General features: G+C 38.1%; 1 protein-coding gene across 1 annotated transcript; it reads right to left on the bottom strand.

Annotated features, from left to right (window-relative positions):
• Positions 1-4,085: 4,085 nt before the first annotated feature.
• On the bottom strand, positions 4,086-18,619 carry LOC101572056 (zinc finger protein 675-like). Its single transcript, XM_023699113.1, has 4 exons — positions 18,507-18,619; positions 7,395-7,521; positions 6,842-6,937; positions 4,086-6,274 (listed from the first exon to the last, which is right to left on the bottom strand). Exons 1-4 carry the CDS (start codon positions 18,507-18,509, stop codon positions 4,536-4,538), a joined length of 1,965 nt encoding a protein of 654 aa, XP_023554881.1. The 5' UTR covers positions 18,510-18,619; the 3' UTR covers positions 4,086-4,535.
• Positions 18,620-18,948: the final 329 nt, after the last annotated feature.

Below are 18,948 nucleotides of genomic sequence, written 5' to 3' on the forward strand. Positions count from 1 at the left end.
GGAACCAGGGATTGAACTCAGGCCCTTGAGCTTGCCAGAGAAGCGCTTATTCCCGAGCCACTCCCCGGCCCCTAAGAGAAAGTTTTTGAATGAAGGGCTCAGTGCGGTCTCCCACTGCAAGTTTATAGAGGGGTTTTGCGAGAAAGGGAAATGCAGGAACTCAGAGCTAAAAATATCCTGTTATGCCAAGAAAGGAAAAGATTGTTATTTGGTAGTAGGAATTGGGTTCTAAGATATCAGGTGCACACAGTCTGGAGGTACGTTTCTGGTGCATTTGTGACTAATGATGCCCAGATAGCTGATGGACAAAGAGATTTAGGTCTTTAGTGGGGGAGACATGATATTCCTTTGAATCTAGATGTTGAATTAAAATGTATCTCATTATGAGATAACTCATAAGATGTTCTACACAGAATGAGGTCATCGAAATACTGTATAAGGTGAGGGAGGAAAAGAAAGTAAATCATATGTGAGGGTCTGACATAGTAGGGTTGTGCTGGAAACCCTGAGGCAAGACAGTCTAGATTAACTGCTGGCCCAGTGTCAGGATCTGTCTAGATGAAGGCAAGAGATGCTGCAAGGAGTGGGTGCAAAGTAATAGTGAAAAAACCATCTTTTAAATCCAGGACAGATTAATGAGTGTAGATAGAGCAATGGAGGACAAATGTGTGTAAAAGCTAGGTACTACAGGGTATATAGGAAGGATTTTAGCATGGATATCTTGTACCAGCCTGCAGGAGCCATCTATCTTTCTCTCAAGGACAACAGAGGTACGATAAAGGGAATTGATAGAAATTAAAAGACCTTGTCAAACAGGAATGAATTCATAGACCTAAAGCCAGATCAGGAATCAGGTACTGTCACTGGGCAGGGTAAGGGACCAGGCTTGGATCCTGTTATAGAACTTCTGTACATCCACTGTGTACAGTTGTGTGAAGATCAAAGTGTTGGATGGTCTGGAAGGGGTAAGGAAGGGATTGTTTTTAGGGCCTCTTTTAAGGCAGAAGGGATGAAAAAGAGAAGATCTTGTGAACTAAGGTCTCAGTGCAGTCTCCCACTACAAGTTTGCACAGGTGTTTTGTGAGAAGGGCAAAGCCAGGAACCCCAAGGCAGAAGTATCCCATGACGTTGAAAAAGGAAACAAACTGTTATTTGATGGCTGGAGTTGGGTGCCAGATGGGTCAAGAAGGATGTTAAGTATTTGTAGGAATAAAGCTAGGGATATATTAGAAGGGTCCCAGACTCAGGTTTGCAGTGGAGGAACTGATGGAAGCTGTGGGCAGCACAGAGAGTCATTAGGATGGCTATTTAAAGGACAGGCATATGTCAAGAATGGTCAGAGTAGCTGACAACTATTTCTGCTCATTAAAAAAAGACATACCTAAGATGTCTCAGCCTAAAAGCGTTATGGGACAGGTATGGATGACTGTGGGGGAATTAAAGGTCTTCACACATTGGCATCAGTGCCCACAATAGTAACTGCATTGAGGTTGGTATCTGGAAGGAAGGCAATGGAGTGGTCCCACTGTTGATCAGGACTAGGATAAACTCCCTCTCCACTGTAAGAGTTACTGAGTCTGGCATCTGAGATGTTCCAGGGGGCCTCTAAAGCTTCCATGTGGCATTAGTTCCAGGGGCTGATGCTCACAGGGGGCAGTCTATGCAGGTCCTAACATGAAGGGCAAAGATTTGAAAGAATCCTGGGCTGTGGACATTCCTTGGCCCAATGATTTAATTGGTAGAACTTGAAGTATGGCCCTGAAGGTGTACCCATGCACCTTCATGAGGCCTTATAAGCACTTTTGGCCATTACCTGGGTGTTCAGTGAGGGTTTCTTATAGTGAAGACTAACAACAGCAGTTCAGAAATGCACTACTTGCAACCACTTTTATCTCTGATAGTAAAAACATTAAAAGCCAAAGTAATTAACCCATGCTGTGAGGTCTGAGGGCCAGCCTCCAGTTTTTTTTTTTTTTTTTTTTTAAATGAATGTCTGGTGATGGTTGGAGAACATAGGATGGGCTACACAGAATGAGGTCATCTAAATACTGTATGAGGTGAGGAGGGATGAAAAGAAAGTAAAACATATGAGGGTCTGACTGACATAGTAGGGTTGTGCTGGAAGCCTTAAGGCAACAGTCCAGGTTAAGGCTAGCCCAGTATCAGGGTCTGTCTAGATGAAGGCAAAGAGAGGCTACAAGAGCATGCAAGGGAATAGTGAAAAAGGCGTCTTTTAAATCCAGGACAGATTAATGAGTGGTAGACACAGCAACGAACCTTTACGATAAGCTGTCCTTCTAGCTGTCCTTGGTCAAATATGGTGAATTGCCCAGTCAGTGACCAGGTAAGCCATAAGCTGAATCAGGCTTTTATCCCTGTTCTTAGAGGTCTCTTTGATCTTATCAAAATTAACTGCGATATGGGTCACACTGAGAAGTCTATGAATAAGGAGACTATGCAGTCTTGATTGGCTATATTATGGGCTCCTGGCTGACAGTTCCCAATTTGGGTTTTCCTGGAGAACAGCTACAGTACCCACTGCAAGGAAGATCAGCCTGAAAGAGTCTGCATTCATTTGCATAAAACTAGGCCAGGGAGATTCATTCCCATTTGTCTAGGGAAGAGAATGGAGCTAAGGATAACATTTAAATCTGCCTAGGTGAGATTATATGATCAAGGCAAGTTGAATGCTTGTATATAATGGATGGTATCAGAGTCCAGATACTAATTTGAGAGGTCTGTCAGGGAGAAAGGGTTATGAATTCCAATTATTCTCTTGGCTCCTGCCACCTCACAGGGTGGGAACTGGGAGGCAGGGCAGGAATAAGGTTTTGGGGGCCAAACTGCAAGATTTGGTATAGGGTGGAGTGGGGTCAGTTGCATTGTACAGAGGATTATAGTTGAAGGGAAGTCTCAAAGAGATAGGTTTGCCAAGGAAAGCAGTGGCAGAGAGATTACCTGGGACTGACTGGAAATGGAAGATGCTGTGTGAGGCAAAGAGTAGTTGTGCCTGCAGGTGTAGCGACCTGTCAGGGGATAGGTCAAATGGGTCTCTTATAACAGAAAAGTATGAATCTGGTAGAGGGGTAGAGAATAAACGGAAAGGACCTGTGAGGATTCCTACGAGCCACACAAAGTGAGAAATTTGCAGTGTAAAGATGCCTGAAGGCCAATTTGGACCGTTTGCTTAATCTCTGGCTATAGTTGTCTAAGTCCCAAAGAACACATCTATCATTACCATTTTCTCACCAGCATGAACTCTTGTCCAGTTTGTAGTGTGGCCATGTGGTGTTGCAGAATACTGGACATCTCGGCTTCAGATTGGGGTAGAGATAAAGAAGGTTCAGAAATTTTGACAGGCAAGGGAAGAGGAACGAAGAATAAAAGAAGGAATGTATCCCATGGAGAGCAGAGATGTAATTCTCATGACTGAGTGACAATATGAGTGCAACAACACGATCCACAGTAGACATTTAGTCGGGACTCAGGACTGTAATAGAAAAGGGGGTCAGTGACCAAGGCAGTTGTCATCTCAACTGATTGAGTACGAAGGGAAATCAGCCGTTCTAGAAGTGTTCATGATTGGCGCTGGGTATAAAAACATGGAAAGTAGGCACAGACTATCTTTGTCCCAAGGACTGAGGGGAGAAAGTGAGACTAGGAAGCATCCACAGCAGGGGAGAGACGTCTTAAGAAGGGAGAATGTTAAAATTACAGAAGTATGGAGCAGCCATGGTGGCAGCAATGGGTATTGGGGGTCTTAAGTAAAACTATGACTAATGAAAATATTGGTATCCAAATTATCTCAAGTTCAATGGCTAGGAAGAGGATTACTAGAAATGTCATTCTTCATTTTGCCCAGTAGTATATTGTCACCATCTGATTCCTAAAAACTTGAATAAGATAGAAGAGTTTGGGGCCAGGGAGATAGCTCAGTAGAATAAGTGCTTGCCTGGCAAGTACAAGGGCCTGAGTTCAACCCCCGGTTCCACCAAAAAAGGAAAGATGGAAGAGTTTAATGTCTTGGTACAATAACATCATTCACTACTCAACACTGTTAACATATAAACCATTCCTTTATTCACTAAAAAATTTAAAGACAGTAACTCAAAATTTACATGTTCTTTTTAAAAAACCACTTTAATAATTGGCCAAAATCAGATTTTATGATACAATGACCAATTTCCAAGTGTTTTGTTACCCAGTTTTCAAATCTGAGACTATTTAACAGACAAGGAGTACAAAAAGCTTTAAATTTTGATGAAATAATCTGATATAATCTTTACATTTGAGGTTTTCTTTACAGTGTAAATTTTTCAGAAAGAAAGAGTTTTAACTTGATGAGATTTTTATCCAACAGGAATAAGGTGATGTTGTCTCAGATTTGAATCCTGGGTAAATGCTTTGTGACATTACATTTTTAAGGCTTCTCTCTTCTATAAATTCTTTAGTGTTCCATAAGGGTTAAGCTTTGATCTGATTATATGCCACATTTTTTTTTTTTTTTTAAATTTGTAGATTTTTTCTCCAACATATTATTGGGTTCTGAGTAAGATGTGAGGTTCATTCAAAGGATTTGCCACATTCTTTTCATTGTATGGTTTCTTTCTAGTATGAATTATCTGGCGTTCAGTAACTGTAGAGCTTCTATCAAAAACTTTGTCATAGTATTTACATTTGTGTGGTTTCTTTTTAGTATGAGTTCTTTGGTGTTGAGCAAAGGCTGAGCTTTGATGAAATGCTTTGCCACATTCTTCACATTTGTAAGGTCTCTCTCCAGTGTGTCTTCTTGCATGTAAAGTAAGATTTGAACTTCCAGCAAATGCTTTGCCACATTCTTTACATTTGTAGGGTTTCTCTCCAGTATGAATTCTCTGGTGTCTAGTAAGATTTGAGCTTTGATGAAAGGCTTTCCTACATTCTTTACATTTAAAGGGCTTCTCTCCAGCATGAATTCGCAGATGTTCAGTGAGAGTTGAGCGATATTTAAAGAATTTGCCACACTCTTTACATTCATAGGGTTTATCTGCAGTATGGATTCTCTGATGTCGGGTAAGATTAGAACTTTGATTAAAGGCTTTGTTACATTCTTTACATTTGTAGGGTTTCTCTCCCGTATGAATTAACTGGTGTTGAGTAAGAGTTGAGCAAAATCTAAAGGTTCTGCCACAAATTTTACATTTGTAAGGACTCTCTCTTCGCTTAATTTTCTTGTGTTGAATAGGAGTTGCATTTTGATTAAAATCTCTGCAATAATAAGTATATATGTAGGGTTTCTCTTCAGTTTCAATATTCTGGTGTTGAGTAAAAGCTGAAGTTTTGGAAAGGACTTTGTCACAGCCTCTACATCTGAAATGCTCATCTACAGTATCTGCTGTCTGGTGTTGAATATGGATACATTGAGGGACAGCAAGTTTTGAGTACTGATCAAAGACTTCTCCACATTTCTCACATTTATAAATATTCTGCAGAAAATTAATATACTGATGTTTACTAGAATTTGAGCCAGGTGCAAAGTTTTCATGAATTTTATTACAGTCACAAATTTTCTGTCCACTATAAATATCCTGGTAATTTTGTTGGCTAGAGCCTTTACTAAAGACCTTCTCTTGTTCATTATGTTTATTAAGAGTTTTCCAAATATCTGTATCTGGATTTTGATTAAGCATTGATGGATGAGCAAGTAATATTCCGTATTTGTCAAAATGATTTATTGTGGTAGAAGAAAGATCTATTTCGTGATCAAAACATAATGTATTTCTCATAGAGGGAATCTCTAAATGATCACATCTAGAATTGTGTTTGTCTTTGTTAAGTCTTTTGTCTACAGAAATATTTGAAAGAAAATGTAATCCAACATCAAAGAATTTGAATTTTTTCAAGTAACTGAGTGAATCACAGACTAAACACATGTTTAGCTCTTTAAAATTTTCTTTGCAAGAAAAGTTATCTTTCATAATTTGATGTGAATGTTTACTTAGGGAATCATATGGATCACTGCAAATAAGTGGAATAAATTCAGGTATTTTTGTAGATGTTACACATTTTTGGTCACTGTCAACAGTGAAGTTTCTGTTGCTTCTTGCTGTTCCCCACTGGTTATGTCCATTACAAAATGATTTTGCATCTTCATACTTATGAACAAATTTCCATTCTTTTTTAAGCTGTGAATTTCTGTGCCCACAATTTTTGTTTCTTTGATTTGCCACTTTATGGAAGGAATAATGTACCTCTCTCTCCGATGAAAATCCTTGGTTAGGAGAAGAAGTCATACCTGAAAAAACGAAAATAATAATTATTCCAGTCACTATCACAAAAAGTGGAATACTCGAGTAGGATAATAGAGCACACCATTAAATACATTATTTAAACATTATTCTTCATAATGGCATTTGTGATAACATGTAATGACCAGGCATTTTATTTCACTGATATTTGGCATATGTGATATGAATTTTCACCTAATAACCATTATGATCATTCATAAAGTACACTTTTGAAAAAAATTTTAATAAATAAAGAATGCTCAACTGTGTGAAGGAAATTTTTTCTGATGTAATGAATATATTATATTTGATTAACATCAAAGCATTAAGAAATGACAGATCATGCAGACGTTCACAGGTTAAAAAAAAGCAAGGTCTTTGTCATGGAAAAAATGGAGGGGAGATCACCAGCAGGGTAGAAAAAGACTAGAAGGATTTAAGAATATAACCACATGGGAGGTAACCTCAGCTTCTGAAAAATCACTTCCTTCTTAATTCACATATTGAAGCCTGCTTCTTCCTGGAGCTATATGAGACTCTCACTTGTTTCCTCTGATTTGTTAATTCCTACATACCTGGATGAATGGCTGCTGTCCCTTTACTCTTTAGAATACAATCATCTTTCTTTTGCTCCAGAAAGGCAATCAGTTTTGGTTTAGAGACATTTAGACCTATTAATTGGAAAAGGGAACATTACACTCGATTTAGATACTCCCTCCACCTAGAAGACTTTATAACATTATTTCTTAAAACGGTTTTTTAACTATTGTATTAGACCACCACTCAATTATATAGGAAGCGTTTCTGATTTATAGACTCTGAGTGTCACTTTGATCTATACGATATTAACACTATGAGAGAGAAACACATTTCCATTATAGGCAACAATATTTTATGCCACTCAGTATCTAAATTTCCTACAAATATAAACTAAAGGATATATACTATTTCAAATAGGAAGGACACAAAAAAGTCATGAAAATTCACTTGTTTATACCAAGAAACCTTCATTTTTTCATCAAAAGCAAATTAGATGCAAATTGGAAGTTCTCATGAGAGCTTCAAAAACAAGAAAGAAAATCAAATAACCATTTTGAATTAGGCACTCTATGGGGAAATTATCCTCACCAAGGAAGACCAGGTTGCTGTAATTCTCTAGCATCACTTCTGTATACAGTTTCTGCTCTGCAGGGTCCAGGCATTCCCATTCTTCTGAAGAAAAATCAATGGCCACATCTCTGAATGTCAACAGTTCCTAAAATATAAGTACCAGGAAATATCACCAAGATATCTAGTGATTTTATAGTGAAAATTGTGATGGACAGCATTTTAACCAAGGGAAATAGATCAAATCAGCTATAAATGAAAAAAGTTTTATCAGGTGTCAATGGAACATTAACACAGAGATGGAACATTAACACTGCTGTGATATTCATGGTCAAAAACAATACCAACAAAAAATGAGAAGATGAAGTGAAGCAGAACCTTAATCTACTCCTGAAAAACCATCAATTATATTTGAAGTTCAATGTGTGCATGCCTCTTATGATCTGTGTCCTCTCATGCCATATTTAGTTAGCCTTCATACAGCATGACAAATAATGATGTCCTCCCCCATTATTTCAGAAGCTTTCACAAATATATTTTTCCAAATATGAACGCTTTTTTTTGCAAAACTGGGATTGAACTCAGGCCCATGTGCTACTGAGCCATCTCCCCAGCCCCTATGAAGACATTTCAGAACCATTATTATTGGGTTCAAAAACAAAATTAACATTTTCAACAACATAAAACATATTAATTCAAGTGAAGCATGGGCTAGTATTTGACAGGAAACACATTGCGCCAACTGGTTGTCAGCAACTAGCAGAAGAAAACTACAGTTAAGCATTTTTCTATTATTTTAAAATAAAGTATATTTTGACTTGTGTCAGGGAGGAAGATGAGCTGAATAGATTTATGGAGGTTTGGGTCCAGAGTATTTGGACTGGAACTTGTAGAAAGCTTGGTACCCATCTTTTCCTACTCAAATGCAGACTTGATGGACACAGCAAACTCTGGCCCATGTAGGGACATCTAGAGTACATGACACCAACACTAGCACCAATGCTGTCAACTTTACCTTAGCATTCACCTGCAGTGAAGAAGTGCTGCATATGATGGCTTGGCCTACTTTCACATAAGCCAAGAAAGAACATTCTGCACAGAAGTGTTTCACTTCCTTTCTAAAAAAGGGTGGTTTTTAATAGTAGAAGCACAAAAAAGAAATGTCTGTATTTTTAATGCATCAGCAAGCAATACATCTTAGTTTTGTTTTTATTAGCTTCTGCTTTTGCTTCTACTGTGTTCCCTGTTGTATTTTACCCCAGTAATTTTTCATATGCTTAAGCAATTTTATACATTTTATTATGCTAACTGGATTTTTCTCATCTCTTTATTTTTATTCCTCTTTCATCTTTTCTCATATTCTTTAGTCTAGCTAAATATATGTAACTTTTTAGAGCAGTCTATATTAATTTTCCCTATCTTTTTGTGGTTTAATGGAATTATACAGATCCATTTTAATTAAATTTTAAATATATCACTATATGGTTTGCTTTTACATGTCATACTAAAGCAGAGCTGAAGACTGAACCTAGTACTTCAAACATCCTCAGTGGGTACTTTGACACATCCACACCAGAGTACAGCAGAGGGAAAGATGCTCACTATGTATCTCCACACAATAATGGGGAAGAGTCATCCCAATAGATGTACAGATGTAAGAAAATAAAAGATACAACCAAAGTCCATAACTTCCTAATAACTGAGTTCATAGACAAAGAAGTGGAAGAAATGCTAAAAAAAAAATAGAAAATAATCAGACTATTAAAATGACCAATGAATTCAATGAAGATATTGAAACAAGAGCCAATCTCTTATGCCAGGCAAAAAAATCGAAGCAGTCCAAAGGCATAAATCCTGAAAGTTTGAAACTAAAATTGAGACATTATTACAGATATATCAAAACTTATGACAGAAAAGCACAAAGACAGAAGCAGCATACAAACTCACATTGAAAACAGGTTACCATTTTTATGCTCCTCCTCATACTGGCAAACCACATTATAGGTGCTACATCTAGATCATGAACAAGCTTTGTACACGGAAATACTGTGTTTGGAAGTGACTTACTGATCATGCTTAACTGCAAGGGGACTTGTGCAAGTGAGGACTGAATGAAATGCATAACATCCTGGTTTAAGTAGGTAATACAGACCTGGCCCACATCCAGAGATTTTATATTCTCATGGAAGCCAGAAACCTCTTCTGTAAGGTTTGTTAAATAATCACTGTTAAAATTATGGACTTAGTAGGAAATGCTTTTACATTTTAAAGTTCAAAATTTAAAGAAAAAAACTGTAATAAATATTAATAGAATTAGGATTTTTTGTTTATAAAGTAACAAAGAAAGCACACAATGCTTAAGATATGGAGCTTGAAAGGTACATACATTTGTAGTAAACAGCTTGTAATACAGAATATATGATGTATTATATATTACCAAAGAAAATTATCCAAAAAAAAAAAGGCTAAAAAAAAGGTCAACCATCATGTTAGAAAGGAATTGACATTCAAATGACAAATAAATATACAAATATGAATGGTATGTAGGTATGTAAAAAACAACTGCTACCTTGTGTGGGTGGATCATAGTACACCAAAATATCAAAGAAAGCAAAACATTTTGGGTACAAATTAGTACCAATATAGAGACCTTAATATTGAAAGAAGCACACATTATTCATCACCAGACAAGTAAAGAGAAAAGCAACATTGGCAGAAAAAAAATACACTAACAATCAAATCTTTTTAGGTCTGGCATTAGTAAACAAGGCTGCTGGCAGTATGAACTGGCACAACCAATTAAGAATAGTTTTTGGTAGCAAATTCACCTGCATCCGCTATGAATCATTAATTTTATTCCCATAAGAACAGCCATGCAGCTAAAGAATCTATAAGAATGCTCTACACTACTAGTTTGAACAGAAAAGTAGTTAACACTACAAAAAATGGACAAGATGCTGATAAATAGGGCATGCAGAGGTTTTCTGGAGTATTAGTACTGTTCCATTTCTTTCTTTCTTTTTTCTTTTTAAATGTATTTGGTTGTTGCAGGTTGGACTCACTACACAGCTTGGACTCATGGTGATCCTCCAGCTTTCATCCTCCCAGTCCATCCTGACTCTGGCTGTTCCTGAGCTTGCCTAAACTTGCCTAGGCAGGTGCCTTAGTCCACTGAGCTATCTCACCAGCCCCAGTACTGTTCCATTTCCTGATCTAGGAAATAATTATATTGTGTATTTCTTTTGTAATATTCATTAACCTATGACTTTTCCCAATTTTGTCTTAATAATAAGCATTATCCATTAAACAAAAGGGGTGATGAGTAAAAGGTTCAAAAGAGAGTACTAGAGGACATGTGGTAGTTAATAGTGTTAAATGTCTAGTTTTTCCCCACAAAGCCTCATGCAGTCATGGGGCAGGGACTTCTAGAGTTTGAGATTAACTCATAATCAACTGGGATTATGGATCTCAGTATTACTAGGACTGTGGGTATGAGTGCTACACCAAGCTTGAGGTGGATACTCTGAATGTAGCATAAGAGAGAAAGACAGACTTCCTCTCTGTTGCCACTACTCCTCCCATTTGCTCTCTCTTGTTCTTTGCCTCTGCCATGAACGGATTCTGTCTGCCCTGTGCCACTCTGCTTTGGAACTAGCTGAATATGGACTGAAACCTCCAGTAACTGGGAGCTAACTCTTTCCTTGCTTCATTTTGGGTGAGGTCCAATACATAGAACTGAGGGGCCCACAGCACTCTAGAGAGCTGTGATTTGTGGCCCCAGTTCATGCAAGTGTGAAGCTTTCCTGGTGTCATCTAAGAACTTTTGAGGACTCTGGGATGCCTGCAGAACTCTGGCAAGCTCTGACCCTTAGCCCTAGCACGCAGGCTTGGAGCTTGTGCTGGTGCTGGTCCAAGAACTTAGGAGGATTCTGAGTGGCCTGCAGGACTCTAGAGTGCTGCGATCTGTGGGCCCAGCATGCACAGGCTCGGATATTTCCTGGCACATGGTCCATCCATTTAAGCACTTATGAGGACTCTGGGTAGCCCATGGGACTCTGATGAGCTACATCCATTGGCCCCAGTGTACAGGAGCTGTGTGAGCTTGTGCTGGCACTGTTCCAACCCTTTAAAAACTTAGGAAGATTCTTGGTGTTCATGGGATCCTGGTGAATCTGGCCTAAACCCACCACCTACACTGAAGCTTTGTTCAGTATCACTCAATCACCCCCACTAGTAGTGAGAACCTTGATGAGACCTACATAAGACAAATTTTAACAGATATGAAAAATCAAATGAGCAATAATACACTTGTAATAGGAGACTTTAACAAGGCACTGTCACAAAGATATAGATCAACTAGGCAAAAAAATCAGAAAAGAAGTAACATTTCTAAATGAAACTTGGGAAGAAATTGACTTGGTAGACCTGTAACAAGTAACAACAGAAGACACATTCTTGTGTGTTTTCTGTTACACATGAACATTCTCCATAATAGACCATATAATAACACAGAGAACATTCTTAAGTAAATGCAAAGGAATTGAAATTATCCCATGCATACTATCTGACCATACTGTAATGAAATTGGAAATTACTGACAAAAAAATGACAAAGACATCATAAACACATGGAAATTAAATAACAACTTCCTAAACAACAAGTGGGTCACAGAAGAAACTAAAGAAGAAATTAAAAAAAAAAATTACAATCAAACAGAAATGAAGAAATAACTTACCGAAACCAGTGGGATACAATGAAAGATGTCTTAAAAGGAAAATTTATAGTAGTAAATTTACACATTACAAAAACAAAAGAAGCCCAAATAAATGATCCCATGCTGCACCTCAAGCACCTAGAAAAACAAGAGAAAGTCAAGCCCAAAGCCCAAAGAAAGTAAGAAATTATAAACATTAGAGCAGAAATTAATGAAACAGGGATAAAGAAAACAATTCTAACAATAAATGAATCAAAAAGTTGGTTCTTTAAAAGAATAAATGAGATTGATAACCCCCTAGCTAACCTAATCAAAAAAAGTAAAGAAAAAACTCAAATTCATACAATAAAGAACGAAAAGCAGGAAATCACTATAGATCCTAGAGAATTCAGATCACCAATACCTTATTACAAAATCTTTACTCACACAGAATGGAAAACACAGGAAATGGACAGTTTCCTAGATACATACAAAATGCCAAAGTGAGTCAAAAATATATACAAACTCTGAATAATCCAGTAATGAGAATTAAAATTGAAAATGTAATAAAAAAAAAAAACCACACACCAACAACAAAAAAAGCCCAGGTCCTGATGGATTCACAGCAGAATTCTACAAGAAGTTTAGAGAAGATTTAATGCCAATCTTTCTCAAACTCTTCAATGAAATTGAAAGGGAAGCAGTTTTCCCAAACTCATTTCTGGAGGTAAGTATTACTCTAATTCTGAAACAAGATAAAGATCCACTTAAAAAAGAGAATTACAGGCCAATATCTCTCTTTTTCCTATACATATAGGCAAAAATCTTCAATAAAATATTAGCAAATAGACTACAGAAAATCATTAATATTACACAGCACGGACCAGTGGATTTCATCCCAGGAATGCACAGATGATTCAACAAATGCAAATCCATATGTTGAATGTCATATTCCAAATCAATGGAGTCAACAACAAAAACCTCATGATTATCTCAACAGATAATGAAAAAGCTTTTGATAAAGTCCAATACTCATTCATGATAAAAACCCTAGAGAAGTGGAATAGATGGTCTATATCTCAACCTGATAAAAACCCATCTATGAGAAACCAATAGCTAGCATCATACTAAAAGAGCAAAAACTGAAAGCATTCACCTCAAAATCATGAAAGAGACAAGGATGTCCAATGTCTCCACTCCTATTCAATATAGTTCTGGAAATACTGTGCTTGCAATTACACGAGAGACAAATAAAAGGAATAAGGATTGGAAAAGTGAAATTGTCATTTGTAGATGACATGATACTCTACATAGAGAACCCCAATACTCCACTAAAGAGTCTTGTATTCAGTGATGTAGCAGGATATAACGTCAATAACCAAAAATCAGCAGAATTTTTGCACAGAAACAATGAAGGCACTGAGAAATTAGGGAAATCATATATTTTACAACAGCACCAAAAAAAAAAAAAAAAAAAAGAAATCCTTAGGAATCAATTGCACAAAGAAAGAAAAAGATACATAGTGAAAATTCTTGCACTTGGAGAAAAGACTATGAAGAGGATTTAAGAAAATGGAAAAATAAGGGCCAGAGAGATAGCTCAGTGGACCAAGGGCTTGGTTAGGCAAGCACCGGGAATGGGGTTCAATGTGTCAGTATTCCATGCCACAATGGCTGGTGCCAAGTGCACAGAGCTAGTGACTGAATCTGGGCGTGGTGGCACATGCCTGTAATCCCAGCGCTGAGGAGGATGAAAACAGGAGGATCACTATGAGTCTGAGCTGCACAGTGAGACCAAATACATTAAAAAAAAAAAAAAAAAAAAGAGAGAGAGAAAAAAAAGGAAAAATATTCCATGCTTCTGGATAAGAACCAACATTATAAAACTGGCCATACTCCCAAAAGAGTCATATAGACTCAATGCAACTATTAAAATTCCATTAGTATACCTCACAGAGCTAGAGAAAAATTTTGTGAAACTCATGTGGAACTAGAAGAGACCCAGAATATCAAAAACAATCCTGGGAAACAAAGGAAAAGCAGGAGGTTTCACAATCCTTGATCTGAAATAGTACTATAAAGCTACTGTGATAAAATCAACATGATATTGGGAAAACAAAGATCCAGACCTGAGGATCAATGGAAGAGATTAGAAAACTCACACACAACTATACACACACTTTACTTTTGATTAAAGGGGCCAAACATGTTCAATGGAGGAAAGATAATAAATCATGCTGGAAAAATTGGCTTTCCACATGCTGAAAGCTTAAAATAGACCCATGCCTACCCTTAAGCTCAAAGCTATAGTCAAAATGGATCCAAGATTTAAATATAAAAACAGAATCACTAAATCTTCTGGAAGAATATGTAGGTAGAAATCTTAAAGACATAGGACTAGGTAAAGAGTTCATGAACAAAAACCAAACTGTAGGGGAAATACTTAAAGAATCAACCACTGGGATTTCACCTTTTTGGAAAGTTTCCCCACTTCAAAGAAAATCTAGAACAGAGTAAAAAGAAAACCTACAAACTGGGAAAAAAGCATAGCCAGTATCCCACCAACAAAGGCCTTCTATCTAGAATACATAAAGAATTAAAAAAAAAAAAATCAGGACTTCAAAATTCAAACACTTGACTCAGAAATGGGCATTTGAGATGAATATACACTTCTCAGAGGAAGAAATACAAATAGCAAGTAAATATATGAAAAAATGTTCCACATCATTGGTCATTTGAGAAATACACATTAAAACAACACTGAGATTCCATCTCACCCCAGAAAGAATGGCTAACATCAAGAAGTCAGCCAATAGTAAATGCTAGAGAGGCCTGGGGAAAAAGGAGCTCTTCTGCACTGTTGGTAGGAGTGCCGAGTAATACAACTCTCATGGACATCAGTGTGGAAATTCCTTCAAAATCTAGGACTGGAGATCCCATTTAAGTCAGCATTCCTCCCCTGGATATTTTTCCAGAGGAACTGAAAACATCATATACCATAGTGATATATGTGCATTCATGTTTATAGCAGTGCAATTTGGCATAGCTAAATCTTGGAAACAACCCAGGGGCCATCAACTGAGAAATGCATAAAGAAGACATGGTACTTTTACACAAAGGAGTATTATTCAGTTAAAAAACAGGATAAATTTGAGGCATTTGTCTGTAAATGGGTGCAACTGGAGACCATACTCTTAAGTGAAATAAAGCAGACCCACAAGTGCAAACACTGGATTGTCTCCTTAGTGAGAGAACCTGAAAGAAAAAATGGAACATAAAGGATACACTAGATATGGGATAATGGAATGAATTCATTCAAAACGAAATAGGTACAAATTGAGGAGAGGGACAGGAGAGGCAGTGGGGGAAAGAGATATATCTGTGTGTGTAGGCAGTATGGTTTGGACAAGTGTACTGTGGATTTCTGCTGGTCAGTGAAAAGGAGCAAGTAATGCTTAATTTGTTTCATCATCTTTTCCCTTGTTTCTCCTTTTCCTGTTCTTAATTTGTTATAATTTTTTCTTGTCTTTCTAATTTGCATGCATATATCTGGTAATATGAATAACTAGTTGGAAGACAACACTATGCATTACAACAAATACGGTGAAATTCATATTATTTTTTAAGTGAAATTTTGTACACTTGTAATTTTTGTGTTTTAATACTATTTTGTACTCTGTTTAAAAAAATAATGAAAAAATTTCCTATGAGGAATGTGACCAACATACACATCTAAATTGTATAAACAATTTTTTAAAAAAGATAAAAATTAAGAAGTACAGAAATAGCTCTTTTACAGATAGGAAGAAGTTGAATAGGGCTAGAAGAGAGATGTATTACCTACACATAGCAATTCTCCCCAAGGAATATAATCAGTATGTAATACAAACATGGACTATTAAATAATTAGAACTCAAGGAAAAAAATTTAATTTTATTGAAAATGAATATATTATACAGACTAGCACCATCGTCAAATGCTGGTTCTTTTTAGAAAGACTAGTAAAATGCAGAGTTGTGGAAATTTGATAATAAAGAATTATATGTTGATATATAATTGTAAAAATGTCTATATATACACTCATGGCTCACAATCATGGCGACACATCTGGGAGAGGCAATATTAGGTGATTCCTTTATTGTGCAAATATCAGTGTATTTACACAAAGCTAGAATGCACAGCTTACTGCACACTCATGTTATGTTATAGCCACTGTTGTGTTAAAACACCCAACATTGACCGAAACTTCACTATCCAGCATATGACTGTATATTGTAAATCACTGTTGATCTGGTGAAGAGATAAACATACCAGTTAAGATAAAAACTGTAACACATAAAAGGACCCTTTCCTTAGACACACATATATGAACGTTTTAAAACTGTGTAGGAGAAGAAAAAAAAAAGAAACCTTTTGTAATCAAAGCTGCCAGGAAAACAAAGCATCTATGTGGTAAAAATCCTATTACACTTTTTCCTCATATAATATAACAAATCATTTTCAGAAGTACAAAACAGGTAAGTAAAAGTAAACTGCCAGGCCTTGTGGCAAAACCTGTAATTGCAGCATTTGGGAGGCTGAGGCAGAAGGATCGCTGTGAGTTCCAGCAGGCCAGCCTGAGATATACAAATGAGCTCACAGCAAGCCTGTACTGCATAGTGACACCTTGTATTGACCCCTCCCCAAACAAAAACAAAAAAAGCAAATTCACTGTAGATCTTTAAAGTTGCTTTAGTAAAGGAAATTATGTCTCTCAAAATCACATAAAACAATTAAAAAATAAAATATTCATAAATTGGACCTTAAGCCATGTGTGACAGAACCAGCACTTTGGGAGACTGAGGCTGGAGTACCCAAAATTCAGATTTAGCCAGTCATTTGGCAGTGTACCAAGACCCTCTCTCAAAAATAAGGTACCTCAGTGTAAAGGCCCAGAGTTCAATCTCCAATACCACAAAAGGCCATTAAAGTAAAAATTTACCCATGAATATAATCCATTATAAAGTGCAAAGTGAGTGGGAGAAATTATTTTCCTCATATCTAATTAAACATACTAAATAAAACTGGAAGGCACAGGAGAAAGAGATCAAATGTACAATAATTCATCAAAAGCTTAACAATCCTTAGACGTGAAGCAAAATCACATCAGATTAACAGACAGTACTGAAAATGCCATGGGAGGATGAAACGCTCCTGCACTGAAGGTGGAGAGTGAGCTGTAACTACCCACTTGGAGGAACAGCCCAGCTGGTATTTGCACAGCAGACACCAACGTATACAAATTAATGCACAGGAGCACCATGAAAACATGAACACAGCAGTATTGGTGCTAACACGGGGTGAACACAAGAGAAGACACGTTCAGGATGAAAGACATCAAGAAGTGTACGGCACTTTCTATGGTCCAGCCACACTGTCGCTCTTATTATATGCCTGGCTTAACAAGTAGTAGCAAACACCATGTGAAGTTTATATAACATCACATGTACTTGGTATTTCACATACATGCATGTATTAAACAGGAAATACATAGAATTTGCTAAAAATTTACAAAGGCATGTAAAAAACCCGATTACATACATACTGTGCAGGTAATAAAACTCACTACAAATGTCATCATTTCTCCAAATTAATCTATACCATTTCATGAAACCTTCAATGTGCTTAACTTCCACTGGAAGAGACCAAACCTAAAAATCTCAAACCTATCTGGAAGATTCAAATACATGTATATATGCAATGAGCCAACAAACTCCTGGATTATACGAGCAATAGAGGTAGCTATCTTTAGCTCACTAACTTTCATTCTGAATCCAGGCTTTGGGGCTGAGGACACAGCTCAGTGGTACAGTATGAGACCCAAAGACGCAGGGCTGTGAGTTGCATCCTCAACACCAAAATAAAGGTAGAGGAGATGGGCGACCAGACAGCTCAGAGGAAATCGAGGACGGCTGGGGGACAAGGAGAGGCTTGGGCATCTGTGTTCAACAGCTCCTCTGACACCGGAACCACACACAACTGGGATCCTCCTGCTCATCCTCCACGCTGTCACCCCACAAACTGTGCCGAAGTGGGGCTGCAGGCCAGTGCTGCTCAGAGCGGGACCGGGTGCGGTCTGGAGTCGCTGCGCAGAGACGCGACAGGCGCAGGCTGCAGGCCCCACCCGGAAGTCACTGGGCCCGGCAGCCCAGAGGTCCACAAAGGGCTTCTTTGGGGACAGAGACACCCGTTAGGGCCGGGACCTGCCGGGACAGGTCTCCCAGCGTCCCAGCTGGCAGCCTAGCTGCCGCCGCACCACCACAAGGGCCGGGGCCACTGCCCCGCGGAAGTCCCAGGCTGCGGACTTCGGAGCTACACAGAGGGCCGGTCGCGCCACAGCCAGTCCCCAAAGGGGTCACAGAGACTCCCTCCCAGCCTGGGGCACCGGGCCACACACTTACCATGCCTGGTTTCCAGGATATGTAGCGTTTTCCTTGTGGATCTACCACCAGCCAGTCCCAAAGAAGAAAAAGTTTCAAGCCTGCTGCACAACCCCAAGAGGCTCCAAAGCGGAAGTTTGCGGACGGAACAGAGTCAGAAGTCCCGCAGACTGAGGCCAAAAGCTAGTGAAAGCCCGCCCTTTCCTCTCTGGCCCCAAATCGGATTATACATTCTCATCCTCTGATTGGACAGGGATTCAGCCCCACCCCAGATCTTGAATGACAGCAAATTACACCAACCCCAGACTGAATAAGGACAGAATGACAGATTCTTGATTTCATCAAGTCTAACTCCTGTGGTGGGGCTATCGTTAAAGTGGAAATTCCTTCTTGTGGGAGTACCTGCCGCTTTGGGGATATCTGCCTTTAAGCTTTTTATCAGGTCATATCAGAGTATACTTGT

The sequence above is a fragment of the Octodon degus genome, unplaced genomic scaffold, assembly GCF_000260255.1.
Source record: "Octodon degus isolate 3935 unplaced genomic scaffold, OctDeg1.0 scaffold00111, whole genome shotgun sequence".
In the NCBI taxonomy this organism is placed as follows: Eukaryota; Metazoa; Chordata; class Mammalia; order Rodentia; family Octodontidae; genus Octodon; species Octodon degus.

What these genes read in the sequence shown, in the direction of transcription:
- LOC101572056 (XM_023699113.1), bottom strand. An exon ending in CAGCAACCTGGTCTTCCTTG is followed by an intron (nt 6,938 to 7,394) that starts GTGAGGATAATT and finishes TCCAATTAATAG; the next exon opens with GTCTAAATGTCTCTAAACCA. An exon ending in GACAGCAGCCATTCATCCAG is followed by an intron (nt 6,275 to 6,841) that starts GTATGTAGGAAT and finishes TCGTTTTTTCAG; the next exon opens with GTATGACTTCTTCTCCTAAC.